The sequence below is a fragment of the Trichoderma virens genome (genome assembly GCF_000170995.1).
Source record: "Trichoderma virens Gv29-8 chromosome Unknown TRIVIscaffold_85, whole genome shotgun sequence".
NCBI classification, from domain to species: Eukaryota; Fungi; Ascomycota; class Sordariomycetes; order Hypocreales; family Hypocreaceae; genus Trichoderma; species Trichoderma virens.
In genome coordinates this window covers 833,098-858,554 of record NW_014013664.1, presented here as the reverse complement: position 1 = coordinate 858,554, position 25,457 = coordinate 833,098, and the positions used below count along the sequence as shown (strand labels likewise).

Genomic DNA, 25,457 nt, shown 5'->3' with positions numbered 1-25,457 from the left:
GCATTCTTCAATTTTCCGCCTACGTATTTGATTTCTCTATTCTTGAGATTATCATGTCATTGCTTCAAGGGGCTTGCGTTTGTGTTCCCTCGGAGCACATACGGATGAATGGTATAGTCGATTTCATCCGCGACATGAACATCAATTGGCTCTACTTAACACCCTCCTTTTTACGCACAATCAATCCAATCGATGTTCCGAACGTAGAATTGGTTTTTGCGGGAGGCGAAGCTATACCGCGTGATGTTTTCGAGACATGGGTTGGTCGCGTTCGATTCATCAATGGTTGGGGTCCTACAGAGACAACTGTCGTCGGCAGTATTCATGAATTCGAATCTGTTGACGAGTCACCGTCAACCATCGGCCACCCTGTCGGTGGGTTCTGCTGGATTGTCGATCCAAACAACCCACAGCTTCTTGCACCAACCGGGACTCTTGGTGAAATAGTCATCCAAGGGCCAACTTTACTCCACGAGTACCTTGATAACCCTGACAAAACTCAAGAAGCAATTCTATATGACTTACCAGAATGGGCGCCTCGCCCAGATGAAAACAACTGGGGCCGATTTTACAAGACTGGAGACTTGGGCTTCTATAACGCTAACGGCAAGATTGAGTTTTCATCTCGTAAGGATACGCAGGTTAAGATTCGGGGTCTTCGTGTTGAACTCGGAGAGATTGAATATCAAGTTCAAGCTTCAGTCGAAGAAATACGCCAGATTGCTGTAGACGTTATCAAAACCGACAACGGCTCTAATCTGGTTGCATATCTATGTTTCAACGATGAGATCAGACAACTTCATAATGCTGATGTTAATGGACCATTTTCTCCTCTCGATACTAATCTTCAAGAAACGCTAGCTGGCGCAATAGGTAAATTAAGTGTTACTCTTCCACGTTACATGATTCCTACCTTCTATATCCCATGCAGTTATATGCCTAGCATCACATCTGGCAAGCTCGATCGAAAGGAGCTGAAACGGCAAACAGCCGCTCTAAGCCAATCTGAACTAAACAAATTCTCGCTGCATGGCGTCAGCAAACGTGCACCTGAGACTCCTATGGAACTTCAATTACAAAATATCTGGTCGAAGTTACTATCTATCCCATCTGAGTCTATTGGCCGCGATGATAGCTTCCTTGGGTTAGGAGGTGACTCAATTATGGCCATCCATCTTGTCACCGCGTGTCGTGAAGCCGGAGTTTCCCTCACAGTGAAGGAGATTTTTGACGATCCTCGTCTTTCCGCTGTTGCATCTCATGCCCGCTCCATGGATGCCATTGATCAAGATCTGCCGGTTCTTCCATTCAGTTTACTATCTGACCGTCTCCGCGAGATGGTTCTCAGTGATGACACCCGATTTCAGACTTCTTTACTTCCTAGTCAGGTTATCGAAGATGCTTACCCTTGTTCAAAGTTACAAGAAGGTCTGATGGCTTTGTCTGTTAAGCAGCGCGGCTCTTATGTCGCACAGTATGTGTACAAGTTGTCGAGTGGCGTAGATCTCGTTCGATTCAAGGCTTCCTGGGAGCGAACTATCCAGCTCTGCGCTAATCTTCGGACCCGCATCGTCATGCTTGATGGCACCTGCGTCCAATTACTAGTCGATGGACCTGCTGAATGGGATAACGCTTTTTCAACAGACCTACAGTGTACTCTCAACGCGACCCGTTCTGAGATGACCTACGGTTCTCGTCTTAACCGTTATGCCTTAGTTAGGGATCCTGAGTTTGGCAACCATTTCATCTGGGTATCGCACCACGCCGTCCATGACGGTTGGACACTTCGAATCATCATGAACACACTCTATAGTCTATACCTGGATCAAGGGCTTCCTAATCTTCTCCCATACTCTGCCTTTATCCGTTACACAGTCAATATTGATAAAGAGGAGGCTAGCAGATTCTGGACTGAGCAGATGAAAAATGCTAAGCGTGCAACATATCCTCCAATGCCCCGCATTGAGTCCCATACTGGCGTCTCTCGGATGATGAATATGACGATATCTTTCCCTCCATCCGTCAAAACTGTTAATACAAAGGCTACAATTCTTCGTGGTACTTGGGCGATCCTTCTTGCTCGATACTGTGATACTGATGATATCACATTTGGAACCACTGTTTCCGGTCGACAGGCTCCTGTGCCCGGCCTAACCGGGGTGCCAGGTCCGGTCGTTGCAACAGTGCCAATTCGTGTTCGCCTCGAGGCCAGCCAGACAGTAGCTCAGTTTTTGAGCAATATACAGTCACAAGCAACTGATATGATTGCGTTTGAGCAATTCGGTCTCCAGAACATCATTAAGTTGAGCACCGACGCTAGAGATGCTTGTGAATTTTCCTCACTTCTTGTCATACAACCTCGAAGTCATTTAGATTTGATCAAAGGCAAAGAATCTTCTGAATCTCTCTTAGTTGCATCAGTTGATGCCAGAAGCGGCGAGCAGTTGATACAGAATTACTTTACTTATCCTCTCGTGATTCAGGGGCATATTTTTGAGGACTCTATTGAGCTTCTTCTCACATACGACTCTACAATCCTGTCAGAAGTTCAAATGAAGGCACTCTCCCATCAGTTTAACGTCGTCGCAAACCAACTAGTGAATGAGTCTAATGATCCCCTTAGTTCTATTACCATCTCCGGCGAATGGGATCTTGAGCAGGCTAAGGAGTGGAATGTTGAAAATCCCGAAATATTGGATACTTGTATTCATAGTCTTATCGAAAAACAAGCACGAATCAGACCAGACGCACCAGCTATCTGCGCTTGGGATGGTGAGATGAACTACAGCCAGCTCAACAGCGCTGCTAATCAGCTAGCTCATCATATACTTAAGATAGGTATTAAGGCAGATGATCTGGTTCACGTCTGCTTTGAGAAGTCTGTCTGGTTCTTCGTTTCTATTATCGCAATCAATAAGGTTGGAGCCGCTTGGGTACCTCTTGATCCATCACACCCTGAACAACGCCTGCGTCAGGTTGTAGGCCAAACTTTGGCCAAATTCGCACTTTCGTCTCCTACCAACGCAGCTCTCTGTAACAAACTGGTCCATAACGTCATTGAGGTCTCTCCTAGTCTTATTGATGAACTTTCGAAGTTTTGTGATGGTTTTAATAGTCCAGCTATCAACGTACCATCAAGCAACGCGGCCTATGTTCTTTTCACCTCGGGCAGCACAGGAACACCCAAGGGCCTTGTAATGCAGCACGGCGCTGTATGCACAAGCCAAACTGCTATTGCTAAGAGGCTAAGTCTCACACCTGACGTCAGAATTCTTCAATTTGCTGCGTACGTCTTCGATCTTTCTATTGGTGAAATTGTAGCCCCCTTAATCCACGGAGCCTGCGTCTGCGTGCCATCGGAAGAGACAAGAATGAACGGTTTAAAGGAATTTATCCGAGATGCGAGGATCAATTGGGCGTATCTAACGCCTTCTTTCGTTCGAACGTTAAGGCCCGAAGATGTTCCTAGTCTTCAGCTGTTACTTCTGGCCGGCGAAGCTGTTGGAAGAGATATACTTGATACATGGTTTGGTAAGGTACGGCTGATCAATGGCTGGGGACCTGCCGAAACTTGTGTATTCTCCACTTTGCACGAGTGGTCTTCTATTGATGAATCACCATTGACGATCGGAAGACCTGTCGGAGGGTACTGTTGGATCGTTGAAGCGGAAGATTCGAATAAGCTGACCCCAATTGGCTGCTTGGGTGAAGTCGTTCTGCAAGGCCCAACACTGCTCCGTGAATATCTTGCTGATCCACAGAGGAGTAAGGAGACTATTATTACTGAATTGCCGCCATGGGCACCGAAGCAAGTCTCTGATGCTCATCTTTGGAGCCGCTTTTACAAGTCAGGCGACCTGTGCTTCTATAACCCGAACGGTACACTTGAGTTTTACAGCCGTAAGGATACCCAAGTCAAGATCCGTGGCCTTCGTGTAGAATTAGGCGAAGTTGAACACCATATTCGCGAATTACTTGAGGGCGTCAGACAGGTTGCTGTTGATGTTTTGACATCAGAAACAGGAACGCAGTTGGTTTCATACATCTGTTTTAATGATGACTCTCAGCCTAGCTCGCCAGAACTCAAAGCTAGCGACATCTATCTCCCTCTTGATGCTGACATTCAGGCTCGCATTACTTCAATGGTTGGCGAGCTTAGCGTGACTCTTCCGCGCTACATGATTCCCACTCTATTTATTCCCTGCAAATATATGCCTTTTATTACTTCCACAAAATTAGACAGGAAGACACTGAAGTCGATAACAGCCTCCCTTGGCAGAGATGAACTTATACACTATTCGCTCATCAATAGTAAGAAGCGCGTCCCTGAAACCGAGATGGAAACTCGCCTGCAGGCTATATGGAGCGAAATTCTTAATCTTCCCATCGATTCTATTGGTCGTGATGATAGCTTCCTCCAGATTGGCGGCGATTCTATTACTGCAATATATTTAGTGTCAAAGGCGCGTGAAGCGGGCATCTCTCTTATCATCAAGGATATCTTTGATGATTCAAGGCTGCTTGCTGTTGCTTCCAAAGCTGTCTTATCGACGGAATTCCAGGAGCCACAGGGACCTATTGTCCCCTTCAGCCTTTTGAACAAGCAAACTCGTGCCCTGGTACTTGCTGGCGAAGTTCGCAAATTTTGCGGCCTTAATGATGATCACATTATTGAAGATGCTTATCCTTGCACTTCACTTCAGGAAGGTTTGATGGCCTTGACCATGAAGCAGCCGGGTTCGTATGTTGCTAAGTATGTTTACAAACTCTCTACTTTTGTTGATATGGAGCGATTTCAAGCCGCATGGAATCGGACTATGGAACTTTGTGGTAACATGCGAACGCGAATTGTCCTACTGAATGGTACGCCAATCCAATTACTCCTCAAAGAAGATAATCAGTGGCAGTCTCTGGAGAATGACACACTAGCCTCAATCACCAATTCTTCTCGAGATCTAAAGATGGGCTATGGTGCTCCTCTCTGTTGGTACGGAGTGCTTGAGGAGAACAATAATAAATACTTTGTGTGGTCAGCTCACCACTCCATCTATGATGGCTGGGTGATGCGCATCTTGCTGACTACCCTATACACCATTTATCTCAGCACGGATGTACCAACCCTACAGCCTTATTCTGGATTTATCAAGTACAACATGGAGCTGGATAGTATGGCCTTGGCTGATTTCTGGCGGGAGCAGCTGTCTGGCTCTAAGAGGGCTGTTTTCCCAGCACGTCAAACCTCTCCTAGTTCATCGTCATCAACACAAATATTCAAGTCTATTATCAGCCTCGAACAGGCTAAGCAGAGTATCATCACAAAGGCTTCTATTTTGAGGGCTGCTTGGGCGATTGTTCTTGCACGATATTGTGACACTGACGATGTGAGCTTTGGTACGACTGTGTCGGGTCGCCATGCTCCGGTTGCCGGTCTTGAGACTATGCCAGGCCCCATGATAGCGACGGTTCCTGTTCGAGTTCACCTAAACCGTTCGGCCACTAAGTCCCAGTTTCTTACTGAAATTCAAAAGCAAGCATATGAGATGGTACCTTATGAACAATTCGGGCTTCAGAATATCTCTAAGCTCAGCCGCGATGCTAGAGACACTTGTGACTTCTCGAGCTTGCTCGTTATTCAGCCACCAGCAACTACGATCTCGGAAAAGGACGCTGATACTAACATACTAATTTATGGCGACGAGGAACAGAGCCTTACAGATGATGCTATGCATAATTACTTTAATTATCCTCTTGTGATTATCCTCAACACTTTCGAGGACCATATTCTGCAACGCTTCTTCTTTAACTCCGAGGTGTTAACTGAGGCGCGAGTATCTGCGCTATCGAATCATATTGACCATGTTGTGAAGAAGCTTTTAGCTGAAACTGACGAAACGCTTGAAAGTGTAAATCTGGTCGGTGATTGGGATATTCAGCACGCTCTTGCATCCACAAGGCTCAAGCCCTCAACTGAGTCATGCACGCACTGGCTTATACAGGAGCGTATTAAGACCCAGCCTAACGATACCGCCATCGTTTCTTGGGATGGCGATCTTACTTACAAAGAACTCGGTGTACTTGCATCACGACTGGCATGGAAGCTTCAAGGGCTTGGCGTCGGACCTGAATCACTCATTCCACTATGCTTCCCTAAGTCTACTTGGGCAGTTGTTGCAATGGTTGCTATCGAGATGGCTGGCGGTGCCTTTGTTCCTCTTGATCCCAATGCACCTGTTGCTCGCCTTCGAGGAATTATTGAAGATACGAAGTCCTCTTTAGCTGTTGCTAGCCCATCTTGCCAAGATACTATGCGTGATATTGGCATCGAGGTGTTCGCTGTCGACGAGGCTCTTTTGCTTGAACTATCCGACCCCGCGGACGGTGTTAAATCTATGGCACAGCCAGATAATGCAAGTGTCGTACTATTCACTTCAGGATCAACTGGCAAGCCCAAGGGGATGGTTATCCAGCACAACAGTTTGTGCTCATCTGGAAATGCTTATGGTTGCGACCTCGAAATTGGGCCCGGCACGCGTATATTCCAGTTCTCTGCTTATACATTCGACGTTGGTGTACTAGACTGTCTCGTTTCTCTTATGCGTGGTGCAACTATTTGCATCCCGTCGGACCATGCTCGTCTTAATGACCTTGCCGGAGCCATGAATGTAACAAAAGCTAACTGGGTATTCCTTACACCTACTGTTGCAGATCTTCTCTCACCGGCCGACGTTCCTTATCTCAAGACTCTCTGTTTAGGTGGCGAGGCTATTAGTAAGAAATGTGCAGACCGTTGGGTTAATTGCACAAATCTACATGGCCTGTACGGCCCGGCAGAAGCGTCGATCTGTGCTTGGAATCCCGCTGTTGGTCAATCGGGACGGTCAACCAACATCGGAAGACCGACGTCTTCGGCCTTCTGGGTAGTTGAGCCTAACAATTACAAGCGACTTGTCCCTGTAGGATGCATTGGCGAGCTTCTCATTGAAGGTCCTATGCTTGCCCGAGGATACTTAAACGCCACCGCCGACGTTGCATCCAACTGGATGGAAAATGTCGACTGGCTTCCAGGCAACAACAACAAGAGAGTCTATAGGACTGGTGATCTGGTTCGGCGCAATGCAGATGGCACTTTCGAATTTATGGGCCGTAAAGATACTCAAGTTAAACTTCATGGTCAGCGTGTTGAACTTGGTGAAATCGAATCTCGTATCCATGAATTCCTGCCAAAGGATATGGCTGCTATTGTGGCTGTTGTCAAGGATGAACACGAGCATGATAGTTTGCTCGCTTTCTTATGGTACACCGAAGGCGCTGTGGCCTCTCAGCCAACTGCTCATTTAATGGAAGTTGTCACGGATGAGGCTCGATCTATGATTTCCTTTGTTGATTCCTCTCTCGGAATGGTGTTGCCCTCGTATATGATTCCATCATCTTATCTAATATTTGAGGGTAAACCTGACCAAACTGTTAACGGCAAGGTTAACCGTAATGGCCTGCTTGCCCACGCCCATAATTTATCGACACAAGATCGCCTGCGCTTTGCGCCTGTTGTTAGCAAGAGTGAACCACCAAGCACCACCATGGAGTTCACACTCAGAGACCTCTGGGCTCAGGTATTACAAATTGATGCCGAATCCATTGGGAAAAATGATAGCTTCCTTCGCATTGGAGGTGACTCTATTAGTGCTATTCAGCTCGTCTCCCTGGCCCAGCAAAATAACATTGGTCTTACGGTAGCTACCATTTTCAACGATCCTCGCCTATCTCACATGGCTGAAGCTGCCAATACTGAGGAAATCATGCCGGTATATGAGACTAAACCTTTTAGTATCATTCCTGCTTCTGCCATGGATATAGTTCTTGGTGAGGTGCGATCACAGTGCACCGATCTATCTGAGACCGCAGTCATCGAAGATGCTTATCCTTGCACTCAATTACAAGAAGGCTTGATGATTCTGGCAGTCAAGCAACCTGGATCATATGTTGCAAAGCATGTATACCGCCTTACTGCTAATGTCGATGTTGAGCGCTTCAAGCATGCTTGGAATCAGACGGTAAATGCTTGTGCAGCACTCAGGACGCGATTAGTTCTTGTTGATGGCTCTGCTTTCCAAGCCGTTATCAAGGATTCAGTCCAGTGGCACGCATCGCCTGATCTTCGCTCATTCGTAATGTCCACGGAAAATTCTCAAATGGGCTATGGCTCTCCTCTCTGTCGATATGCTATTATTGAGCAGAATGAAGAGAAGTATTTTGCTTGGAATATCCACCACACTATCTTCGACGGGTGGACTTTGCCACTAATAATGGGCACGCTTCACGCCTTCTACCGTGGTACCGATGTCCCTTCTCTCCTTCCATTTGCTGGCTTTGTGAAGTATGTCATGGATATGGACTATGGCGCCGCCAGCGAATATTGGATCAAGCAGCTTCACGGCGCTAAGAAAGCCATTTTCCCTCCTGGAAGTGAAACAATTAGAGCTACGAAAAAATCAGATAAATCAACTCGCGTGATGCACAACACGGTCCAGTTCCCAAGGTCTACTGATACATCGATTACGAAGGCTACTATCCTCCGAGCTGCCTGGGCTATTGTACTTGGACGATATAACGATTCCAACGACGTTTGCTTCGGTACTACAGTTTCCGGTCGCCATGCCCCTATTCCTGGCATAGAGCGAATGCCTGGTCTTGTCGTTGCGACTGTTCCTGTTCGCATTAAGCTTGACCAGAACCAGTCTCTGAATAGCTTCTTAGAAGGCATTCAATCACAAGCCTCTGAGATGGTAACTTACGAGCAGTTTGGTATCCAAAATATATCTAAACTAAATGCTCAAGCTAAGGAGGCTTGTGACTTTACTAGCTTGTTAGTCGTGCAGCCAGTCCAGCATATAACTTCCACTGGTAGCGAGGAAGAAGCGGCCCTTCTTACTGCTGCTGCAACTGAGGACATTCAAGTCGATGAAATGCTAGAGAACTACTTTAATTACCCCCTAGTTCTACAGTGCCAGTTATTGGATGACCGCGTCGATTTTGTCCTTGTCTACGATTGTGACATTATCGATGAGCACCAACTTGTTGGCCTGTCCCACCAATTCGAACAAGTGGTTTCCCAGTTACTTAGACAGGACAGCAGCTCTTTATCCACGGTTTCAGTGGCAAGCGAGTGGGATTTAGAATTCGCACGTGCCGCAAACCATAGCGAGCCTACTGTTATTGACGACTGTATCCATCATTTGATTGAACAACAAGCCCTAATCAACCCAGAGGCTGAAGCCTTAAGCGCTTGGGATGCTAAATTTACTTACACTGAATTAGATCGCTCTGCCAATAGATTGGCGCATTATCTTATCCAATCTTCAGGCGTTCAAGTTGGCGATTGTGTTCACGTGTGCTTTGAGAAATCGGCTTGGTATGTGATCTCGATCTTGGCTATCAACAAAGCTGGTGCTGCTTGGATTCCTCTCGACCCATCACATCCTACTGAACGCCACCAGCAAATTGTTAGCCAAACTGGATCTACATTATCCCTCACCTCCCCAGCTAATGCTGCCAAATGTGCCAGTGTTGTGGCCAGTGTTCTGGAAGTGACAGGCGAGTTCATGGAAACCCTTGAAGAGCAATACAAAGATAGTAAGCCGGCTACCAGCGTCTCGCCCAAAGATGTAGCTTATATACTCTTCACCTCTGGATCAACTGGTATTCCTAAAGGTGTTGTTATAGAACATGGAGCCCTCTGCAGTAGCCAGACCTCTTATGTCAGGAGACTTGGTCATGCTCCTGGTGTCCGAATGCTTCAATTTTCTTCTTTCGTCTTTGACGCGAGCATTGCCGAAATTTTTGCCCCACTGATTTCAGGAGCTTGTGTTTGTATCCCGTCCTGGGAGACTCAGATGAACTCACTGACAGGCTACATATGTAAAGAAAACGTTACATGGGCACTGCTAACTCCTTCCTTTGCTCGTACTATGGATCCTCTGGAAGTTGCTTGCTTAGAGATTTTGATCCTTGGTGGCGAAGCTGTAAGCCGCGATGTCTTCGAGCTTTGGTTTGGCAAGGTTCGTCTGTTCAACGCCTGGGGCCCTACGGAATCTTGCGTCTTTGGTTCTCTACATGAGTGGGAGTCTATAAGTGAATCGCAGATGACAATCGGTCGTCCACTCGGTGGTTACTGCTGGATTGTTGACCCCGAAGATCCGCAGAAATTAGCCCCTACAGGCACTTTTGGCGAGGTTGTTATTCAAGGGCCTAATTTACTTCGCGAATACCTTGCCGACAAAGATAAGACTGCCTCATCGATTGTCGCTGCTCTTCCTGATTGGGCCCCCAATCGCCGCTCCCATCACTGGAATCGGTTCTATAAAACTGGTGATTTAGCGAAGTATAACCCGGATGGAACTTTGCAATACTACAGCCGAAAAGACACACAAGTCAAGATCCGTGGTTTGCGTGTGGAATTGGGCGAGGTTGAGCACCATATCCGCCAGAGCCTTATTGATGCCCAGCAGGTCGCCGTGGATGTGTTTAAGACGGATGCAGGAGTCAATCTTGTATCATTCATCTGCTTTAATAATGATACTCTTCCTGCCAGCATGACTGCTGATCTCACGAGCAACGATATTGTTTTGCGATTAACAGACGATCTCAAGGATAGTATCAATAGTCTACTGGGCCATCTCAACGTCGTTTTACCTGGATACATGATTCCCACGCTATTTGTTCCCATTAAGTCCATGCCGCTCGTCACTTCCGGCAAACTTGATAGGAAGCTTTTGTTGAAGCTTACCGCTTCAGTTCCTAAGGAGCAGCTTGAGGAATATGCTCTTACCGGCGGCGATAAAAGACAGCCAGAAACTGAAATGGAATACCGCTTACAGGAACTCTGGGCCGTCCTTCTTAATATGCCTGCCGCTTCTATTGGTCGTGATGACAGTTTTATGAGAATTGGTGGAGATTCTATCGCTGCTATTCGCCTCGTCGCCAAGGCTCGTGAGAATGGCATCTCTATTAGTGTGAATGACATATTCAGTGACCCCCGGCTCCTTGCTATCGCAGCCAAAGCTACTATACTGATGAATGACATTGAAGAAATTACTGTCATTGAACCATTTACACTCATTGATCAGACTTACCAGTCCATGGTATTAAGCAGCGCTTCTGGTATCAATTTGTCAACTAACATGCAAATCGAGGATGCCTTCCCGTGCTCAAAGCTACAGGAGGGTCTGATGGCTTTAGCCGTGAAGCAGCCTGGCTCCTATATTGCTAAATTCCATTATCGATTGCCGCCTCATGTCGATGTAGCCCGCTTCAAAAGAGCATGGGAACAGACTGTTGAGCTCTGTGCTAATATGCGTACACGGATTGTCAGTGTTGGAGGTACGACTATCCAAATAGTGATCAAGAACGATATCGCTTGGGAAGATACTACCGGCATGACATTAAAGTCATACTTACGCACCACTCAGCAAACAGAGATGGGCTATGGTTCTCGCCTTTGCCGTTACGCGCTGATTAAAGAAGAAGGTCAGGATGTCCAATTCTTTTGGAGCATTCATCACGCTGTCTTCGATGGCTGGACAACACCCATTATTATTGGCGCTTTACACAGCGCCTATAGAGGCATTGAAATGCCCAGGATCGAAAACTACGCTAAATTCATCAAATACACGATGGATGTCAATAAGAAAGATGCCAGCGAGTATTGGATGACGGAGCTTCACGATGTTAAGAAAGCTACATTCCCTTCCACTCCCTCGATTGCACCATCTGACGGAAACGACGTGACACGGTTTATGGAAACTAGAATTGATTTGCCTCAGAATGGCATGGCTGTCACTAAAGCTACTATACTTCGCGCGGCCTGGGCCATAGTTCTTGCGCGCTACTGTGATACCGATGATGTTTGTTTTGGAACAACAATCTCGGGCAGACAGGCTCCTGTTTCAGGATTGATGGAGATGCCTGGACCAGTTATCGCTACGGTGCCAATTCGAGTTCGTCTAGATCGACAGAAATCTGTTGATGGCTTCCTTCAAGACATCCAAAGCCAAGCCACTAAAATGCTCGCCTATGAACAATTTGGCCTCCAAAATATCAGCAGATTGAGCGCTGACGCAAAGGAAGCTTGCGACTTTTCATCGCTACTTGTTATCCAGCCAATTCAATCTCTTACTTATAATGACAGCAATGAAAAGACTCTACTGGCTGCTCCTGAATCTGCTGTCGAGACTAAGGATGAAGTAATGCAAAACTACTTTTCGTATCCATTAGTAATTCAAGCGCACTTGCACGAAAACTACATTAATCTTGTATTAATTTACGATTCTGTGGTTCTGCAAGAGGCGCAACTTCTCGCCCTTTCTCAGCAATTTAAACATGTTGTTGAGCAGCTAGTGTCTGAACCTCAATTAAGCCTTGGATCTCTCACTGTCGCTTCTGACTGGGATGTTACACAATCTATCAAGTTTAATTCTGAAATCCCTGATATTGTCGACTCGTGTGTTCATCAGCTTATTGAGAGACAAGCTGAAATTCGTCCTGATGCAATGGCAATTAGGTCTTGGGACGCAGAGCTCACATATTCCGAATTTAACCGTGCTGCTAACCGTCTCGCCAACTATCTGACAGCTAATTATAGCATCAAAACGGATGACCTGATACATGTCTGCTTTGAAAAATCGGCTTGGTTCTTTGTGTCTATCCTGGCTATTAACAAGTCGGGCGCTGCTTGGGTTCCACTCGATCCTACTCACCCGGAACAGCGACTTCGACAAGTTGTATCTCAAACATGTTCCGAAATTACACTAACTTCGGCTGCAAATAAGAATTTGGTTTCTAGCTTGTCTAAGTCAGTTATTATTGTAGACTCAGAACTTGATCTGCAGCTGTCTAAGGTTGAGGAATACAGCCAGAAGGGCCCAGTAACGGCTACATCTTCGGATAACGCTGTATATGTTCTCTTCACCTCTGGATCTACCGGTACGCCTAAAGGTCTAGTTATGCAACACGGCTCAGTCTGTACATCTCAAACAGCCATCGTTAAGAGGCTTGGCCTAACACCTAGTGTACGCATGTTACAATTCGCTGCCTTCGTGTTCGACCTTTCGATTGGAGAGATAATTGCGCCATTGATAACAGGCGCTTGTCTGTGTATACCATCTGAACATACTAGGATGAATAGCCTTACCCAATTTATTCGCGATATGGAGATTAATTGGGCATTCCTTACGCCTTCATTCATCCGTACGATCAACCCAGTAGAGGTTCCAGGACTTGATCTTGTATTATTAGCCGGTGAGGCTGTCCCTCGAGACGTCTTAACCACTTGGTTTGGCAAAGTTCGCCTAATCAATGGATGGGGGCCTGCCGAGACCTGTGTGTTCTCAACACTCCATGAGTGGAAGTCAGTTAACGAGTCACCTCTCACAATTGGTAAGCCAGTCGGTGGTTTCTGTTGGGTTGTTAACCCTGAAGATCCTCATCGCCTCGCTCCGATTGGAACGCTTGGAGAAGTTGTCATTCAAGGCCCGACCTTGTTAAGCGAATATTTATCTGATCCTGAACGAACGCGGTCTTCTACACTGTACAATCTCCCCAAGTGGGCCCCTCGCCCTGACTCTAAACACTGGAATAAGTTCTATAAGTCTGGCGATCTGTGTTATTACAACCAAGACGGCACGATTGAATTCGCAACTCGTAAAGATACACAAATCAAGATCCGTGGTTTACGTGTGGAGCTTGGAGAAGTTCAGCATCACATCCAACAAGCACTTCCTGATGCCCGACAAGTCGCCGTCGACGTCTATAAAGGTGAAAATGGCACAAACCTCGCTGCATATTTCTGCTTTAGTGATGAGACCCGAACTGTGGGTGTCAATGATGATGCTTCTGGAGGTCCATTCTTACCAATTAGCGAGGATTTACAGTCTTGCTTAGCAGCAGTTGTTAGCAAGCTTAGTATTTCACTGCCTCGTTATATGATCCCGACCATGTTCATCCTTTGCAGCTATATGCCTTTCATTACCTCAACAAAACTTGACCGCAATGAGCTGAAGAAGCTTACCGGAGCATTAGATAAGACCCAAATAGCTCAATATTCTCTCCTTGATGGTAAGAAACGCTCACCAGAAACTCCTATGGAGGTGTTCTTCCAAAAGCTTTGGTCCGAGCTTCTTGGAATTCCGATCGAATCCATCGGTCGCGACGATAGCTTTCTGGGCCTTGGTGGTGACTCTATTACTGCAATTCACATGGTCAATGCCGCCAGAGAACTAGGTATTGTGCTTGCTGTCAAGGAAATATTTCAAGATCCGCGCCTTTCTACTGTTGCGGACAAGGCTCGAGAGGCCGGAGAAGACGAGCACGCGTCTATTGTCCACATCACTCCATTCTCGTTACTTGATAGGACTGTGCGTCAGCTATCTCTCGGTGATGAAGCTCGACAACTTTGTGGGTTAGAAGATAATGAAGAGGTCGAAGATGCCTACCCGGCAACTACATTCCAGGAAGGCCTAATGGCTCTATCAGTAAAGCAGCCGGGTTCATACATTGCCAAATATGCCTACAAACTATCTCATGACGTCGACACCTCTCGCTTTAAGGCTGCCTGGGAACGCACTGTTGCTTTATGTCCAGCTATGCGGACCAGAATCGTTCTTATAGATGGCAAGTGTATTCAGACAATCATCAAAGAGGAGACTTGTTGGCAATCCCAAGAGCACAAAGATGCCCACAACGCAATCCAAGCTGCTCAGAAAATTGAGATGACCTATGGCTCTCGCCTTTCTCAACTTGTCTTAGCCGAAGGTGATAATGGGAACAAATACTTCCTCTGGACAATTCATCACGCCGTTCACGATGGCTGGACCATCCGTCTGATAATGAACACCTTCCAGAACGCTTATCATAACCTGGAACTGCCTACACTAAAGCCATACTCAGGATTTATTCACTATCTGACGACTATCAATTCTCAAGATACCATCAAGTACTGGACTCAGCAGCTTCGAGGAGCTAGCAAGGCATCTTATCCTCCTGCCACGCCAACTTCCGCATCAGAGGCAATTACTCAGGTCATCAGCAAGACAATCCAAGTTCCCACTTCTACTGATGCCGCCATTACGAAAGCAACAATAATGCGAGCTACTTGGGCTATCTTGCTCGCCCGTTATTGCGATACTGATGATGTAACTTTCGGTACAACCATATCTGGAAGACAAGCGTCTGTATCAGGCCTCATGGATATGCCTGGTCCTGTGGTCGCGACTGTTCCCGTGCGTGTTCGTCTAGACCAACAACAGACAATTAGCAAGTACCTCCAGACTATTCAAAATCAAGCCCACGAGATGGTCCCATACGAACAATATGGCTTATCAAACATCGGAAAGATTAGTCCCGACTTCAGGGAAGCATGTGACTTTACAAGCTTGCTGGTTGTGCAACCTCGAACACACTTGGACTCAAGAAGCAAAGGCATATCTGGTGATGACGAAGCCACATCGTCCGCTCTACTATTGCCTGCCGATATTGCGGGTAATTCAGCTGAGGAATTAATGCAAGGATACTTTTCTTATCCTCTTGTCATCCAGGGCCATCTTCTCAGTGATTCAATTGAATTGATCATTACCTATGACTCTTCAGTACTCTCTCAGCCGTCTATGGAAGCTCTTTGCTATCAATTTGAGCATGTGGCTTCTCAGCTATTCACAGATCAAGTTCACCTACTGGGTGATTTGAGTGTTGCTTCCAATTGGGATCTACAGCGCGCCACCGAATTTAACTCGGAGACACCAGAGATCATGGATACGTGCATTCATCACCTTATAGAATTGCGTGCAAGGGAAGCGCCTAATTCGCCAGCTATCTGGGCCTGGGATGGTGAGTTAACTTACGGTCAGCTTAATGAAGCCGCCAATAGGTTAGCACACTATCTTATCAGTGAGTATGATGTTCAAGTTGAAGATCTCATTCATGTCTGCTTCGAGAAATCGGTTTGGTATTGGGTAGCCATCTTTGCTATCAACAAGGCCGGTGCTGTGTGGGTTCCTCTAGATCCATCTCATCCTGAGCAACGTCTCCGTCAAGTTACTTCCCAAACGCGATCTAAGTTGGCCCTCACATCTAACAATACCCGGAATTTACTTTCTGGTATCATTGACCGAGTGATTGAAGTTTCATCTGCCTTGTACAGGCATATCAATGTCTCGCTCGGTGCAAAGAATCCTCAAGTCTCAGTTTCATCTCACAATGCTGCCTATGTGCTGTTCACTTCTGGATCCACGGGTGTGCCCAAAGGTCTGGTCATGACTCATGGTGGCATTTCAACCAGTCAGATGGCTATCAAAAAGAGAATGGGCATAAACTCAAGCAACAGAACGCTCCAATTTGCTTCGCATGTGTTTGACTTGTGTCTCGGCGAAAGTATACTACAGCTGATTTCGGGCGCCTGTATATTCATTCCTTCTGAGTACACTCGAATGAATGGTCTGAAAGACTTCATTACTGAGCATAAGATTAACACTCTTTTCCTCACGCCATCCTTCGTGCGAACCCTGAGTCCTGACCAACTCCCCTCAGTCACACTTTTGCTATTAGCTGGTGAAGCCGTTCCTCGTGACATTCTTACCACTTGGTTTGGTAAAGTTCGATTATGGAACGGTTGGGGTCCTGCTGAGACTTGTTTATTTAGCTCCCTACACCAGTTCCAATCTGTAGATGAATCACCATTGACAATCGGCCGTCCTGTAGGAGGCTTCTGTTGGGTTGTAGATCCGACGAATGCTAATAAGCTTGCCCCTATTGGCACGCTGGGCGAAGTTGTCATCCAGGGTCCAACAGTCTTACGCGAATATCTAGCCGATGTCGAACGTACCAAGGCCACTACAATGTATAAGTTGCCTGCCTGGGCACCATACCAAGATCAGCCCTCTTGGTCACGATTCTTTAAGTCCGGTGATTTAGCTTCATACAATCCTGACGGTACACTTGAATTCTCCAACAGGAAGGATACACAAGTTAAGATTCGCGGCCTTCGTGTGGAGCTTGGCGAAGTTGAGTATCACGTCCAGAGTAGCCTTGAAGGTGCTCGTCAAGTTGCTGTTGACGTATTCACGACCGATTCCGGTACAAGGCTCATCGCATATTTCTGTTTCTCGGATGAAACACGCACGGCAAGCATTTCTGAATCAGATGAGAGCATCTTCTTGCCTGTAACAGAAGAGCTACAGGCGCAGCTTACAAATATGATCAGCCAGCTCAATGTTACACTGCCTCGTTACATGGTGCCCTCACTTTTCCTGCCATGCCGCTACATGCCTTTCATCGCGTCCACCAAGCTTGACAGAAATAAATTAAAGAAGCTCGTTTCTGAACTTAGCCATGAGGACCATGCTGCTTATTCACTACGCAACTGCGTCAAACGCATGCCTGAGACGGAAATGGAAACTCGCATGCAAGAGCTCTGGTCCACCGTGCTGCACATGCCCAAAGAAGAAATTGGCTGCGATGATAGCTTCTTGCAAATTGGTGGTGATTCAATTGCTGCTATCCAGCTTGTAACAAATGCTCGTGAGGCCGGCATTTCGATTGCGGTTAAGGATATCTTTGATGATCCTCGTCTCTCGAAGCTTGCCTTAGTGGCTAGTAATAACTGTAGCCGAGTCAACATCTCTACAGTTATTCCTCCCTTCAGTCTACTTGGAGATTCACTTACAGGATCTCTCCTCTCTGACGCTGCGAAGGAGCAGTGTAATCTCTCTGGAGATGACCTGCTTGAGGATGCCTATCCTTGCACAAAGCTACAAGAGGGTCTAATGGCACTCGCCATTAAGCAACCCGGATCCTACATTGCTAAATATGTCTACCAACTTCCTGCCCATGTCGATGTTGGCAAATTCCGCGGTGCCTGGGAGCGTACCGTCCAAAGTTGTGCCAACCTCCGCACACGTGTCATTATTGTAAATGGTATCACCACTCAAGTCCTACTAAAAGACGATATCGCTTGGGACGACACATCCAATATGACACTTGAGACTTATGCTCGTGCCACGCTCCAATTTGAGATGGGGTATGCCAAACGCCTGTGCCGATATGCCATCATTGAGGAACATAATGCCACTTATTTCGCTTTCAGCATCCATCACACTGTCTTTGACGGCTGGTCTCTTCCATTGGTAATGAGTACACTGTCTGCGGCGTATTATGACCTTGAGCTTCCTTCCCTACAGCCGTATGCTGCTTTCGTCAAGTATACAATGAACATCAATAACAACGCCGCTTCCGAGTATTGGAAGATGCAACTCGAGGGAGCCAAACGTGCAAGCTTCCCGGCACCCAGTGACAAGTCCGGAATTTCACATACTCGCGTTACTAATAAAACCATCGAGTTTCCCAAGTCAACAAACACATCCATCACTAAGGCTTCTATTCTACGAGCTGCTTGGGCTATTGTCCTTGCACGTTATTCCGATAGTGACGATGTCTGCTTCGGTACCACAGTCTCGGGTCGTCATGCCAATGTCACCGGTCTTGAAGCTATGCCTGGTCTGGTAGTTGCTACTGTTCCTGTTCGTATTCGCCTTGATAAGGAAAAGCGTCTTTCTCAATTCCTTCAAGATATACAAACGCAGGCCTCAAACATGGTTGATTATGAACAGTTTGGCATCCAAAATATCTCTAGACTTGGCTCTGACGCTAAAGAGGCCTGTGATTTCACATCCCTATTAGCCATCCAGCCAGTTCAGCACATGAGTGCAGACAGCAACAATCCTGGCGATCAGAATGCTCTCATACTTCCTGCTGCCGCTCCTCATATTCAAGCTGAGGAAATGCTGCAGAATTATTTCTCCTATCCATTGGTTATCCAGTGTCACCTCTTGGATAGCCTTGTCAACTTGGTCTTTATCTATGACTCCGATGTTCTTGGCGAAGCTCAACTGGGCGCTATGATGCATCAATTTGACCATGTTATCCAACAACTCCTTACTCATAGTGACGAACCACTGGGCGATGTGAGTGTCTCGGGGCCGTGGGATGTCCAGCGAGCTGTGCAGTTGAACAACAAGAAGTCTGATTTCATACATACTTGCCTCCATGACATGTTCACCAAGCACGCCTCGAACGCCCCTCACCACGAGGCCATCTATTCATCAAAAGGTAGTCTCACATATGGTGAGCTTGACCACCTTACAGATATTCTCGCTACACACCTGAGCTCGTTGAATGTTGGCCCAGAAACCGTGGTGCCGTTTTGCTTCGAGAAATCCATGTGGGCCGTGGTTGCGATTTTGGCCATTCTCAAGGCAGGCGCCGCATTTGTGCCTCTTGATCCATTACATCCAATCAGCCGTCGTGAAGCATTGGTTAGAGAAGTTAATGCCCGCGTACTCATCGCATCTTCTGACGCAGTCGCCTCGTGTGCAGGTATGGCTGAGCATGTTGTCGAGTTATCGCCTAGCGTAATGGCTAGACTTGCTACTTCTGTTACTCTCAAGATCCTACCAAAGGTTGGACCGAGGAACACGGCATATATCCTGTTCACCTCTGGATCTACTGGTAAGCCCAAGGGTGTTGTTATGCAACATGGCTCCTTCAGCTCTACTACCATTGGATATGGCAAGGTTTATAACCTTTCACCGTTGTCGAGAATATTCCAGTTCTCCAATTACATCTTTGATGGTAGCCTTGGTGAGATTTTTGGCCCACTGGCCTTTGGCGGAACCATTTGTATCCCTAGTGATGATGAGCGCCTGCAATGCGCTCCGGACTTTATGCACAGAGCCAAGGTCAACACAGCCATGTTGACACCATCCTTTGTGAGAACTTTTACACCAGATAAAGTGCCACATCTGAAGACTCTTGTTCTCGGTGGCGAAGCCGCCTCTAAGAGCACCTTAGAGATGTGGGTTGACCGAGTCACTCTGTTCAATGGTTACGGGCCGGCTGAGGCTTGCAACTATGCCACTACCCATATTTTCAAGTCCAGTGCCGAATCTCCTCGCCTCATCGGATCCAGTTTCAACGGTGCCTGCTGGGTTGTAGAGCCTAGTAACCATAACAAGCTCACACCGATAGGTTGCACGGGAGAACTCGTTCTCCAGGGTCACGCTCTGGCTCGAGGTTATCTAAATGACAAAATGAAGACAGAAGAATCGTTTGTTTGTGAAATTGGCTCGCTTCCATCTTCGCTCTTACACGAGCCCAAGCGATTCTACCTTACGGGAGATCTAGTCCGTTACAACTCAAATGGCGAGTTAGAATACCTCGGACGGAAAGACTCTCAGGTTAAACTAAGAGGCCAGCGTCTTGAGCTAGGTGAAATTGAATACAACATTACTCAGTCACTCTCGAGCGTGCGCCATGTCGCTGTTGATGTTATGCACAGACAGGCGGGTGATTCACTGGTCGCATTCATCTCGTTTTCTGGCCATGCAAACACTAAATGGACCTCAGACGATCTGTGTCTTAATCTAGTTGCTCCTAATGAGACTATGAGGTCTACGCTTGGAAGTTTGAGAGAGAATTTGAAGGCCTCTCTTCCCGCTTATATGGTTCCCAGTATCATTCTTCCTCTTCAATGTATGCCTTTCATTACTTCGATGAAACTTGACAGAACCCAACTGCGAGCCCTGGGAAGCTCTCTATCTTCTGAAGAGCTTGCCGCATTTACTCCGGGCAAGGCAGACAAGATTGAGCCAACAACTCATATGGAATTCAAGCTGCGCGATCTCTGGGCTCAGATCCTTAAGATCTCCGCGGAAGAGATTGGCAAAAACGACAGCTTCCTGCAGATTGGAGGTGACTCTATCTCAGCTATTCACCTGATTACCCTGGCTCAAGAGCATGGTGTTCTACTCACTGTTGCAAGTATTTTCGCCGATCCTCGACTATCATCAGTTGCTGCATCGGCAAGATTCGGCTATGTTACAGAGACATATGAGGCTGAGCCTTTTAGCATGGTCCTGCCATCTGATCGCAAAGTTGTCACTCGTGAAATTATGCAGCAATGCAATCTCTCTTCCACCGAATTAATCGAGGACGCCTATCCGACTACGAAACTACAAGAAGGTCTTATGGCTTTGACTGTTAAACAGCCTGGCTCTTACACAGCTCGCTACGTGTACCGCATTCCTGAGCATGTCAACACTGAGCGGTTCAAAGCGGCTTGGGATAAGACTGTCGAAGTCTGCCTAAATCTTCGAACTTCCATTGTTCTTATTGGCTTTAAAACCATCCAAGCCGTTATCAAAGCTAATTTAGAGTCACTGTGGGAGCCTACCACAGATGTCTCTTTACAGTCGTATATGAGGAATGCGATCCAAGCTTTCAACATGGGCTATGGCTCTCGTCTCTGCCGCTACGCTCTGATTGAAGATGGCGGTAACAATTATTTTGCCTGGCACATTCATCACTCAGTGTATGATGGCTGGACTCAGCCGTTAATCATGTCCACCTTCTACGCTGCCTACTTCGGCACTGAGCTGCCCCCTCTGCAGCCTTTTGCCCGTTTCGTCAAATACACGACGACCATTGATCAAGATGACGCTGCAGAATACTGGAGACACCAACTTTACGATGCCAGACCGGCTTCCTTCCCAGCTGTTGACAAGAAATTAGCTGCTACAAATGGCAACATAGATGTAACCCGGATATTCACAAAGTCTATTGACTTCCCACGCACGACAAACACCTCTATCACTAAGGCTACAATTATGCGAGCTGCTTGGTCAATTGTTTTGGCTCAATACTGCGATACTGATGATGTATGCTTTGGCACTACGGTCTCTGGCCGTCACGCTCCTGTTCCTGGTCTAGATTCTATGCCTGGCCCCATGCTTGCCACCGTCCCTGTCCGAATCCGTCTTGATAAAGATCAGCCAACGTCACAGTTCCTCCATGATGTTCAGATTCAAGCTTCAGAAATGGTCGCGTATGAGCAGTTCGGTCTCCAAAACATCGGGGCTCTAAGCACTGAAGCTAAGCAAGCATGCGACTTTTCCAGCTTGCTCGTCATCCAACCCGCTCAGGCTGCTAATGAGAATGATGCGGCCGACAGAGGTGATATCTTGGTACTGGCTGACTCCGTGAATTCCACCGAGGCATCTTTGCAGAACTTCTCCAATTATCCATTGGTCATTCAAATTGCTCCCATGGATAACCACTTCGAGTTACTCCTAATTTACGACTCAAATGCTCTGACAGAGTTCCAAGTAATGTCTATTTCTGAGCAATTTGGTAATGTTGCCAAACAACTTATTATCCAAAATAAGGCATTAATTGGCGACATCGAAGTCGCCGGATCTTGGGATCTACAGAAGCAACTCGAGTGGAACAGTGAAATTGATAGTCCCGCTGACAGCACTCTCCACGATCTTTTCTCGAAGCAGGCAGCTATTAAACCAGATCACGAAGCTTTGTACAGCAGTGAAGGAAGCATGACTTATAGCGAACTCGATCATCTGACAACTCAATTTGCTGTATACCTCAGCCGCCTTGGTGTCCGACCTGAGACCATTGTGCCTTTTTGCTTTGAAAAATCAATGTGGGCTATCGTCGCAATGTTGGGTATTCTCAAAGCTGGTGGTGTTTTCATCCCATTGGATCCATCACATCCAACAAGTCGCCGCCAAGCTCTAGTGGACGAAGTTTGCGCACAGTTCATGGTTGTGTCGCCTACAACCGCCTCTGATTGTCAGGGCATGGTTCAGAACACGATCGAGCTTTCTCAATCCTTCATTGCTCACATTTCTACCATCAATGTCACAAAACAATCTTTCGTCAGGCCAGGCCCCAATAACGCCGCATATGTCCTGTTTACTTCCGGTTCGACTGGTAAGCCAAAAGGTGTCATTATCGACCACAAGGGCGTTGCCACGGTGCTCCTCAGGCAACGCGAGGACTTCTCAATCAACGGAGACTCACGGATGCTACAATTTTCCAACTACGTATTTGACGCTTGTATCATCGAAATCTTCACGACACTCATTGCTGGTGCTACTGTTTGCGTACCCACAGAACACCAACGTGTACACAACACTGCAGCCTTCATTCGTGAAGCTCGCATTAATCATGCGATCCTAACGCCTACATTCACCAAGACTCTGTCTCCGGAACAAATTCCTGGAATGAAGGCTATCATCCTCGTGGGTGAAGCCCCCACAAAGGAGATTATCGATATCTGGGTTGATAAGGTGGAACTTCACAACGGCTATGGTCCAGCAGAGGCTTGCGTAACTTCGACTAACTACACATATTCTTCATCTGTCAATTTTTCAGCTACCAATATTGGTCGCAGCTTTACACACGGCCTATGGGTTGTCGACCCCGATGACCATAATCGCCTTATGCCGACCGGTTGCGTTGGTGAGCTATTGCTACAAGGTTCATCTCTGGCCCGCGGCTACATCAACGATGAGGAGAAGACTAGGAAATTTTTTATTAAGGAAGTTGAGTGGCTGCCATCTGAGGCCAATGTGGGAGAACGCCGATTCTATAAGACTGGTGATCTAGTTCGCTATAATCTCGACGGCTATGTCGAATATCTGGGCCGAAAAGATACTCAAGTCAAGGTCCGAGGCCAACGTATCGAGCTTGGTGAAATCGAGCACCACATTAAGAACTCCAACACTGCCATCGAGCATGCCGTTGTCGACATCACTCGAAATGCTGGCCGCGAGTCTCTCCTCGCCTTCATTTGCTTCACCTCGCAGCAGGAGGCCGAGAGTGTTTCTAAGGAGATTCGCCTCACGGAAGTCACCGAGGAGCTTCGCGAGATGTTCTCTGACATTGTCACCACCATCAGCTCCAATTTACCTAGCCACATGATTCCGAAGTACCTAATCCCCGTTGACTATATGCCACATAACGCTGCTGGTAAATTAGATCGAAAGATGCTTGTCGCTTCTATTGCCAAACTCACAACTGACGATCTTTCCAACTATCTCGCCGGCCAACGTCTGCCTTTCCGTGACTGCTCAACCGATACCGAATTCTGGATTCGACACCAATGGGCCACTACTCTTGATCTTCCCGCCGAGACCGTCGGCGTAGACGACAACTTTTATAGCCTCGGCGGTGACTCTATTCGCATCGTTACCATTTCCAAGGCTATCCTCAACCAATATGGTGTTTCCCTTGGTATGTCTCTCCTTAACTCGAAGCACACCACGATTGCGAATATGGCCAAGCACATCGACAACGAACACAACGGGCAAGAAAAGGAGCAATTAAGTGGCGTTGACTTTAATGGTGAAATATCGTCTCTCTCTCGCTCTGTATTGGATACCGGAGCACTCAATCTCGCTGCCAATCCCAAAACTGAGCTACCTGACCAAGCCATTGTCTTCCTCACCGGCGCCACTGGTTTCCTTGGACAAGAGATCCTTAGGCAACTCATTTGCAACAATGCTATTGCTTCAATCATAACGCTCGTACGAGCCAAGTCTCCCGATCACGGCCTAGACCGTATCCGCGAAACTGCCAAGATCGCTGGCTGGTGGCAAGAAAATTACACGAGCAAGATCGAGATCTGGTGTGGTGATTTGAGCAAAAAGCGAATGGGTCTAAGCGATGTACAATGGGCACGCCTAGCCGGCCAATCCAGCAACAACGTCGATGCCATCGTCCACAACGGTGCCATCGTAAACTGGAATGCCGATTATGACAAGATGCGTGCTGCTAATGTTGACTCCACGGTTGATTTGCTCAAGGCTACTGTCAACTCCGCCGCTTCTCCCAAGTTCATCTTCGTCTCCGGTGGTATCAAATCTGATCCCACCACGGATCGCACCATTCTCGCGCAGTATCTTGGCAATATCACGGGTTATACCCAGACCAAGTTTGTCTCCGAGGGCATTATTCAAGAGATTATCAATACTCTCCCCGCTGACCAGAACCGCATTTCTACTCTCAAACCCGGCCGCATCATTGGATCTCCCGAGACCGGTGTAGCTAACGTGGATGATATGCTATGGCGTGTTGTTTCTACTGCTGCTTCTCTTCGCGTCTATCCTGCAGAGCCTGAGGAGCATTGGGTCTCTGTCGCTGACGTTACCACCGTTGCATCATCCGTGCTCAGCCAATTATACGCAAAGGAAGGCATCGCGCCCTTCGTCAGTGTCGCGGGTGGCATGCCAGCAACAATTTTCTGGGACATCATCAACAAGGAGCTTGATGTTCCTTGCGAACCCCTCTCTCCAGATGAATGGACTCACCGTGCTTTGGAATCAATGAACGAAGTCGGCGACAAACACCCTCTATGGCCTGTGCAGCATTTCCTTGGCAACCTTGGCTCTGTTCGAACTGCTAAAGAAGTTGAAACTGAAGGCATTGAGCATGAGCAGTGGCATATGGCTGTTAAAATGAGCATGCGCTACCTCATGAAAATTGACTTCATTCAATCGTCTACTGATGGTTTTGCCAAGCCTCGTCGCGCTGGTACTTTCCAGCGTATACATGGTTAA

At 47.1% G+C, this 25,457-nt stretch overlaps 1 protein-coding gene across 1 annotated transcript in view; it reads left to right on the top strand.

Moving 5' to 3' along the window:
* The window catches only part of Tex1 (Non-robosomal peptide synthetase), a gene marked incomplete at both ends in the record, with an annotated part of 62,810 nt that extends 37,353 nt beyond the window's left edge, over positions 1-25,457 (top strand). The window contains one exon of the mRNA XM_014097635.1: positions 1-25,457. This exon is cut by the window's left edge and continues 36,462 nt beyond it. Within this exon, the coding sequence (XP_013953110.1) occupies positions 1-25,457 (25,457 nt within the window).